This window comes from Lutjanus erythropterus, chromosome 17 (assembly GCF_056507025.1).
Source record: "Lutjanus erythropterus isolate fLutEry1 chromosome 17, fLutEry1.hap2, whole genome shotgun sequence".
Lineage (NCBI taxonomy): Eukaryota > Metazoa > Chordata > Actinopteri > Lutjaniformes > Lutjanidae > Lutjanus > Lutjanus erythropterus.
In genome coordinates, this window is record NC_139333.1 from 13,609,575 (window position 1) to 13,619,625 (window position 10,051).

At 41.1% G+C, this 10,051-nt stretch overlaps 1 protein-coding gene across 1 annotated transcript; it reads right to left on the reverse strand.

Moving 5' to 3' along the window:
* Positions 1-6,548: 6,548 nt before the first annotated feature.
* nog2 (noggin 2) lies at positions 6,549-9,055 on the reverse strand. Its single transcript, XM_084741413.1, has one exon. The coding sequence runs from the start codon at positions 7,894-7,896 to the stop codon at positions 7,261-7,263; it is 636 nt and encodes a 211-aa protein (XP_084597539.1). The 5' UTR covers positions 7,897-9,055; the 3' UTR covers positions 6,549-7,260.
* Positions 9,056-10,051: the final 996 nt, after the last annotated feature.

A 10,051-nucleotide genomic window follows, 5' to 3' on the forward strand; every position in this document is an offset into this window, starting at 1 on the left:
TATAATTTGAGTTTGGAGTCCTAAATGAGTCATAATGTATCAGCGAGTTTTCAGCCTCATTGATTTACAAAGTTACTTAGTTAAGCTAACATTAGCGAAGCAATAACTCCATAACTATGTTAAAATAAGCATCAATTTACCATTCTTTGTGCAACTTCTAATGACGGGTGATGTTGGAAGTTGTTGCATCTCTTTCTGTAATTTTCGACCTGCATGTTTTTCATACTGCAATTTGTTTTTCGTTGACAACTGCACAGTTTTTGTACTCAAACAGAATTTTCTTTCGTATCATTTTTTCCAACCAGCTATCCGTAACATAATGTTTGTTCTTCGTGGTTCGTTCCTACAACTTGACAATGCTGTTGGTTCGCTTCAAGCTAAGTTTTTCTGGGGAATTAAGCATTGACTTGCTGAAAGTGAAAAGCGTTACTGTTAGTCGATTCAGAAAATGAAGGGAAATTAATTGATTGTTGGCACACTAATTAAATAGAGTACTTTTAAAAAAGTCTTTGGACTTGGGTGAAGGTATCAAGTATTTTCAAATCAAAAGGCTCAAGTCCAAGTTAAGTCACAAATCACTGGTGTTAAACTCCAATTCAAGCTGCAAATCTTTTTTGATTCTGTCAAATCCAAAATAATAAAATTTGTGACTTGCGTCTAGCTCGAGTTCACACCTCTGCAACCTTGGCTCAAGAAGATCATGGTCACATCAGCACATATATAAAAACAAATAATTGTGTGCATGGAGAAATGTTATAAGAGATCATTTCTAACATGCAGGAATGAGCCTGGTTACTGAAAATCTGATCAATTTTGGCCCTTTGTCTGTAATTTTATCAGGAAAGCCATGCTTGGCATCACAAACTCACTCTTCAAGCTCTTCACATTTGCAGGATATGTATATATAAGTTACCAACCAGACTTTTCCACATTTGACAAATAAAAGTGATGAGAAACTCTGTCATGCAGTCCTGTGAAAGATGAATGAACTCATGACTCTTTGTGACATTGCATGCATTTCCAGTCTGCTTAATTGTCATAAGCGCCGCTTGTTGGCGGTGACTGGAGTTTGATTACAATCACCTGTTATTTGACTACAGTCACCTGTTGTTTGCCGACAAAGATGGCTGCTGTGTTGATGTAACGGCATGTTATGAATTCTGGGCCCGCCGCTGCTGACTCCAGGTCAGGTTTGTAAGCTCTCACAGTGATGGATGGTCGACATCAGGACTGGCTGCCGATCTTGGGTCAGTCTCAAAGCACAGGAGGTGTGTCAAGAGGCCTAGGCGAATTCCTTGAAGAAGACTTCCCATCTTAAAGAGGAAGTTCAGATTATTTGAAGTGGGGTTGTAAATAATCAGTGTATTAACTATAGTAGATGGCAGTTGGCAGTCTCCCATTTTGGAGAAGTAGGTAAGCAATGTGCTGCTGTGGACTAGTCAGCAACAAAAGGTACTTTAGCCACTTAAAAAAAGTCCACAAAAAAAATTAATATTTGATTATTTCTTGGTTGGTTTGGAGAAAGCAAATTTTGGTTTCTGTAACTGCAGTTTCCTGTCAGAAAGGGCTGTGTGATGGCAGAGTAAAGTGGTGAAAATATTCTAAAGATGGCGTACACTTAAACATTTTTGTAGCTGGACCTTTTTAAGTGGCTAAAATACCTTTTGTTGCTGACCCCGTGCACAGCAGTACATTACTTAGCGTCTGTGCTGGTGATCCTCTCTGCATTTCCTAACTGCAAGTGTGCCAACCACCATCTACTGTAGGTAATACACTGGCTGTGGATAACTATCTCATACAAATAATCCAGACTGTCCCTTTGAACACTTGCACACGTAAAAACACAGACGTGCATTTCAGGCATAACTTTGGACAGAGAAGACTGTAATTAACCAATCAGGGCATTGTGGTGGTTTAGAGAGTGACCAATCAGCTGAAGACCACCAGGAAGACCGTGATGGATCTGTGAAATCAAAAACTCATACACCATTACTGCACACACACACTGCTTAGACACATCTCTTGCTTCTTATATATGAACAAATGCTTGACGTGCGCGCGCACACACACACACACACACACACACCTCCAGACACCACAAGCTGGGGTTGGTGGTCTGACTGAATGCCGGGTATCATCTGTGGTGACTCCATTTATATATCTGTGTGTGTGTATGTGTGTGTGTATGTGTGCGCACCCTCCCTCCCCTCAGTGCTCCATCTAATACCCTGTCATCATCAATAACCTCAGCACTGCTGACTCACTGGCTTTTACAACCATGGGGTTTGGGCCTTACTTACAGCCACAGACCCTTGTCTCCGTCTCTGTCTGTCTGTCAGCCCGCTGCACACACGCCATAGATGTGTGTGTGTGGCTAATTGTGTGCGCGTGTGCAATCAGCATACATATTTACTTACGCACTTATTCTTCTGTGTAGATATATCCTCATAGGTACGGATGTCTCTTTTACATGTTTGTTCAAATGAAAGTCACCGCAAACCCTCTACCACCCACCCACTGACACACCCCAATCATTCCCACAATCCATCATAATAATTCACTCTCATCAGGAGACAGAGCCTCATCATCTTCACCACAAACCCCCCCGCCATCATCCCTATCCTAATTGTCTCCAGGCCTTTATTTAATCTCCTTACAGGCACCAAATATGTGCTTTATCTTATTTTAAATATATGTGACGCTTCCAAAAACACTATATATTATTATTGTGAGGTCACTGTTGCCCAGAGGCTGATACATGCTGATGAATGTGGAGACTGTGTCAGACTATAATGATGCAGAGTGTCTGACAGGGTAAAGGCCACCACTGTCTTGACATTTTTATGTGAACGCAGGCTGCTCTGACGTGTTAACACTTCACATGTGGCGCTCTGATGGCGCTGAGACATTTTCTAATTTTTCTCAGCGTAGCGTGTCAATCAAAACCTCTTTTAGCCACGAAGATTGTAAATTCACATCAAATGAATTTTATGATGACATTCTGTGATTCATTGATGAATGAAGGTATAGATTTTATGAATGGTGTGAAGCTGTGATATAGTCAACATGGACGTGAAGACAGGAGTCTCTGACAGTTAGTCATTTGAGGACTGGCATTTTTCCCTGAGTGTAAGAAGAAAAACCACACGGTCCGTATTTAACCTACAACCGTGTTAGATGCTTCTATATTAGCTGTGTATTCAAAAGGTTTCTATTCATAGGATGGGATTAATTTAGTGGATGTACAGTGGATTTGAAGCCGGAGGCCGGATCTGGAGCAAAATAGCCACAGTCAGAAGAAATGTGAGCTTATCTAATCAGATAACTCTTTCAAGACAGTGATGAGTTCTAAAATAGTAACAAATATGAATAATTTAGCCCTTCAAATTTGATAATAAAAATAAAAGATGTTTTAAAAAGAATTCACATAGGTATTTGTGTTATGCTTCAAATGAGTTGCATAATTCTTATTCTTTTTAATTACTGGAATCATTCATTTTTTGAAAATATTTTTTCCTAAATGTATATTCACCGTTGATGGGCTTTAAAGCAATACTATGTAACATTTCAGCAATAAAAGATCAAAAATCGCAAGACATGTCATATATTTTGTTGAGTTCTGCACTTACACCATCCCAAATGTTACCAACAATGCTCAAACGCAGAGAAATATGTATGTCATTCAACGTAACGCTGTGTTTCCCGCTAACTACTAGTTGCTATAACTCGCGGGAAAACATGGGATACGTTGGATATGTCAAAGAGTGATGAAGGAACTCAGTGAACACGACTAAATGTAACAGGAATAAAACTTTAACATTGCCTCGTCCATGAACATTATTCCTGCCTGAGTCAGATAGAGTTTCATCAGCTGTGGTGGCTGTTGGTTGTGTAGTGAAGTTACGTACTTCCTTGATCACCTCATCCTTGGTCACAACTTCATCAAACTACACCTTTTGTTATTGTTTTCATGTGAGAGAGACCCTTAGCACCAGAATTATATATTGCATGTTTAATGTATTGGTGCATGCTATATGATTCCATAGATGCTCAATCATGTAACGTGATATGTACTGTATGTTAGGTGTGGACCCCAGTAGGACTAGCTGAATGTAATGGCATCAGCTAATGGGGATCCTTTAAATAAAAACGAACAAAAAACAAACATATGTGTCCTGATATACATATCTAACATTTTTATTTGATTTAAACACAAAAGGACGCCCTACCAAGAAGATTCTAGTTGTTTATACAAGTTGTACATACGTAGTCGCTTAGCTAGTTGTAGAAAGAGTATACATGATCAAAATGTGGTTATTCTAGTGAATTACCTTTGCTGTAATTTAACTGCACTGTAAAAATAAACTATTTGTTTTTAAAAAGTTAGTGCCCCAGCTATATTCAAAATCTGGGTTGACTGAATTTGACAAGACAAGTTGAAGTAAGTTTGTAATGATTCAAAACAAATTTTTCTAGTCAAATAATAACTTGATAACTTGATATTAATTCCCTTATACTTGACAAAACATGTTCAATAAGCCTAAGATATTAAGTTGAACCAACACTGGCCAACATTTATAACATTTATTATAATTTATTATGTTTTATTTAACCAATTCAACACAAACCTGCATCATGGTTCATGGTGCTTTCATTATTGTGAAAACAAGCAACCATGACTTTTCTTAAAGTGTATTAGAGACACACAGCAGGTTTTCATCATATGTTTTCTGAGTCTCGGAAGAGTTTTAACTCTTAACAATGCATGCTGGGAAGTTTTCATGTTTCTTTAGAAACTTAATTGAATGAGTTGATTGCACTTGTAGTGTACATTAATTTGACTCATCATTTCAAATCAAAACACTTCATATTAGAAGAACTCATGTAAATGAACTCTGATGTGTTCTGAAAATAAATAGAAACATTTAATAAACTTGAGTGAACAAACTTGTATATTTGTGTTAAGTTATAGAGAAAAGATTAGTTGAATCTACAAAATTCCTGTATGATTTTTAAGAGTGTATTCACCATTTTGTTGAGGACCCCCTTGAATCCCCTTTAAAGCCACCTGGAGGTCCCCGGACCCCACTTTGAGAACCACTGATCTGACTGGCTGGCAGGGTCTGTTTCTAAAAGGTGCGCACCTAACTGGCTGGAGCCAGGGCGGCGTATTGCCTTTCACACGCTTCTAAAATACTCTCCGGGCAGAGCCTGAAAGGGTTACTGTTTCCCAAAGTGCCTCATTCTGCGCAGTCGAGAGGGGGCGGCTGAGTGGCGCCGTCGAGTCAGAGACGCAGTTTCTAAAAACCCCGAGACATCATCAAGAAAGAAGCTGACAGTAAGGAAAGCAGCCCCCCTCCTGCTCCTTCTCCTCTTCCTCCTCCTCCTCCTCCTCCTCCTCTGCTGGCATGCTGCCGCTCCTCTCCTCTGCTTACCAAATCCCCTCAGTGGTTCTGTCACAATAACCGGGCGGCAAGTGTCAAATCCAACTCTGCCCGCAAAAACACAAATCACTTTAACGCACACAAGATGCGCTCAGTGGAAACACTACAACACAAGCTGCTTTTAGCTTTCAGACATGTAGTCATAGCTCTGTTTAAGTCGTTGATTGTATTTAAAGAATAATATAAACACTATAAAACCCCCTCTACTTACTGAAAATGACTCCTCGCTTTGATTTCATAGGACTTAATTTCCCTGCGCGTCTCCAGCGCAGTTGTTTAATTGGCCATATCTCTTTAACTTGCAGACAGCAGCGCTCCAATTAATAGTCTGCTAACGTCAAAAACAGTTGACCATTGTTTTATGGGCTTTGTGTTTTTCTTTTTTTCTCTCCAGGGCGGTCAGACTTGAATAGGCGCCGGTCTGCTCCAGTCCACCTCTATACAAATACCTCAGTGGAACTTGTGTGGAGCTTCCAGAGTAAAAAGCACAGACCCCAGACGCCCCTGGCTTGCGCGTATACGCTCGCCATTTCATCATCTGACACTGTTTGAAATGTCTGAATCATATTTTAGCCATTATGTTAACACCTCGGAGCCCTGAAACGAGCATGTGCGCAGACAGGAGCAGATGAATGTGCGTGGCCTCTCCTCTCTCTGGCTGCTGAGACAAATGAATGCCAGTTCTGTGGAGGCGCTTGAGGTATGTGTTGCGCATTACGCAGCGTAGTAAATCAGCCCTTTCTAAAATCACTGTGACGGCGTGGAGCGTCAGGCAGTCCACACAGAATCACTGAAGCTTGGACTTACTGTGCAGTTTGTAACTCCACTCCAACACTGCAAAAAATATCAGTGTGGCGGCAACATTTTCATAAAATATGGCTCAATTTCACTTGTTTCCGAGTCAAGAAAACGTATTCAGAGATTATTTTCTGAGTCAAATAACATCACTACGATCCTTACTTGTAGAAAATCCTCAGACAGTTTTAAATTCTTTCCCTTTCATGCAAGCAAAGAATTTAATACTGAATGAGACACCATGTTCAGATGATATTTTTTACAGTGTACACGCCCCCCTGGATATAGACACTCGTTGTAAGCAACATACACGTTGAAAAGATAGACTTTATTGCTAAAACGTGTAAACATAACATGTACACTGATATGTTTTACTTTTTTATTTATTTTATTTATTTTTTTTTATTTTTAGAAATATTCAAGTAGACATCTCCCATATTTTTTCTGGTATACTCTGCTATTCTCTTTCCTTATGCTCTATACTCACAATCGTTAAAATAATAAATAAAACGTACAGATTTGTTTATTTCTACAATACTATGTATTCCAAAAAAAGCTGAGTTCACGCCTTTATATATATCTTTAACCTCAACTTTTTTTTTTTTTTACAATTTAATTATTATTGATATTAATATTATACAAAAACTCTAGGCAGCATTGCAGTGAAATAACAGTCAGCATCAATGTTCAGTTGAAAAAAGTTCACCTCTTGGAGAAGTGTAGCATATGCATTCCATCTTCAAATGTCTCATAAAAATATCAAAAAAAGAAGCTCTTCCTTATGAAGTGCTCGTGTTCCCCCAAAAAAACACGTTTCAGGGCTGAGAATAAAATATGGTCCTGGTTCAATTAGAAAAAATAGCTGCATTTTTCTTAAATATGTACAATGTTGGTATTTCACTTAAAATGCTATATAAAAAAATAGATTTGCTATGGTGCCCACCTCTGTAGAGAGTTAACAGTGCAATAGAAACCGTATTTCCAGTCCACTCCCCCCCTTCGACCACTTCCTTAGAGAGAATCAGCACGAACACTTGCACTCTGAGATGATTGGGTATTGCACCTGTATCCACGTACAGTATTTCTGTCTTAAAAAGCCTTGACAATACCACCGCAGGAAAATCTTGTTGATTGACTTGACGGGTTTGCAAGACATCCCCTCGGGGAAGGAGCATGAGCGCTCAGAGAAACAGTTTCCCTCCTTGATGTAACGTGGCCAGAACCTCACGCCCAAATCCTTCCAGGTGTACACCACCGGGCAGTGCGTATAGGTCCACAGCCACTGCAGAAATTTCCTGCGGGCCTTCTTGCCCACTTTTACCCGCTTCCCATAGGGGGTCTCTGTGAGGTCCAGCTTTTTAATCTCGTTGGGCATGGGCCCCTGCAGCTTCACCTGGTTGTCTGATGCCGAGAGGTTCACCAGCATGGGCGAGCTGATGGACATGAAGTTCGGGTCAAAGTTGCTGCCGAGCTTTTTCCTCAGAGTCCTCTCGGCCAAGTCCTGCTCCCGGGGGTCGTACTCCGGGTCTGGGTCCTCCTTGAGGTCGGGCACGGGGAGGTGGTCACTTGGGGATGGACGGAGGCGAAGGTAATGCTGGGAAACTCCAAGATGAACGCACACCAGCACGTAAAAGAGGAGCGTTTGTGAGAGGCCCATTATTCCTCTTGTTTTACGCACGTAAATAATGTTCAATTCTGTCCTCGGGTTCTGTACTCTCTACAGTGGCGAGCCTGGGGCTTCATAAATAGTAGAAGTTCAGTCACCAGCAAGGCGATACTTTTAATAGACCACGTCGGGTTTGAATGACATGCAGCGGAGCGCCTTGCTTTTTAGGGCTCCTTCAACTTTGCAACTTGCCCTGCAGCGCTGCAGCGGTGCCCCTGCTCTGCAGAAAAAGTGTTTAAAAAAACACAAAACAAAATGGTGAAAACTCTATTCACGCTCTCTCCGGCCTCACCCCGCTCCCTTTGGATTCAGTTTGGGTTTCTTTCGGTTGTCATGGTTACCCCGGGGACTCGAAGCCACGACGAACTGTCTACACTGGATGACAGCGGCCGAGGCGAGAGCTGCATGGAATGAAGTGTTTTCTAAAGAGACAGAATAGATCCGGAGCGTCCCGAGAGAGAGAAGGGCGCACAAAAGAGCACTTCACCAAGTTTTAAATGTCACGCGTCCGGCAATGAGGGGCTGCCTCGGCCAATGTTATTTTTACGCACGGCTTTTATAAACGTGGCTTCTCTTAACGTCGCCTGACGCTCTCAAGTTTGACAAGGTCCCAGGGCGCACAATCCATGCACTGAGGAAACGGTCTGTGCAGTCAGTCCCGTGTGGTATTCCAGCACCTCACTGAAAATGTCCAAAAACTTGGAGAAAAATGCGAAATGCAATCTCAGCTTATGAAATAACAGCCATTTATCTTTCCAGATGATGTTCCAAATCAAATAAAAGTCTCAGGCTGTAACATTCCCACAAAACTCTCGGCTGTGCATGTAATAAAAAGCAGTGTCAGTGCATATCAAATGCAAACTGCAGTAAACGCTGTTAGTTCAGAGTTCCTTTCATTGCTGAATCCTCTCAGAAAAGCTCCAGGTCCCACTGTCGCTGCATGACGAGACAGTCCATAATTTGGAGCCGATGCAAGAAGCGGCCAATTCCTGAGGGAGCGTCTCTCTCCTCCTTTGATAACTGCTACAGAAGCTCCTACTGAGTCGCTCCTACTTCAGGAGTCTGAGAGACTTGGCGCTGGAGCGTTTCTTTGCTTAGGCACACTGTGTGTGAGTGTGTCTGTAGCGAGTGGTGCTCAGTCCCAAGTTAAATATCCCCCTCCGACGGTACAAAGTAATAGAGGGGCCTGCCCACCCCAGCCACTTTCACTATGATTGACAGCCTCCCCCCTCTCCGGGCCACCCCCCCCCCCTCCCCTCACACAACGTGGAAAATATCAGCCACAATCACAACGATCAACTGGGTCCTAAAGCACCACTTTTATCCCCTGTTATAACGTAATATTCCACAACATGAGCAGAGTGATGTATATTAGAGAATTTCTGAGACTTCGCACTCACTTCAAGCGCTGGAGAAACAGTTTTCTGAGTGTCGGTGATGCACTAATAGGTTCAATACGCTGTCAATACTCAGCTGAAGCCTTTAAGAGTTTCCTCAGCTTGAACTTTCCCATGAAATTGATGGGAAACGTTTAGTAGCTTGTCTACGGAAAAGGGGCATCACATTCCACCTTTGTTCGTCAGCATTTGGGTCCACACAGGAATTGGCCCGTTGAACTCAGGGGTCACAAAATAGGCGTGTAATTAAAGGCTATAAATGGCCATGGATAACTAAGCTGTACCTTTCCCATGCTAAGCAGTCATTAGGCCATGCTGGACTTTTTAACTCATATAAGCCATTTAAAACTGATTCTGGCAAGTTTATTTTTTGACTATCAAGTTAATGTATTTAAATGTATTTTAGGCTGTGACTAACTATTACTTTCATTGTCTGTTAATCTGGCAATTATTTTCTTGATAAACTGATTAGTTGTTTTGTCAGTAAAATTGTGAAAAATGTCAAACCATTTTTTCTAAATCCCAATCCTCGATTGTCTTGTTTTGTCCATATCCCAAAGATATCCAACTTATTGTCACAGAGGAGGAAACAATCTAGAAAATATTCACATGTAAGAAGCTGGAATCACAGAATTTTGACTATGCTTTTTCTAAAAAAAAAAAAAAAAAAAAAAAACTCAAACCCATCAATCAGTTATCAGACTAGTTGGTGATTAATTTAATAATTGACAACTAATCAATTAATCATT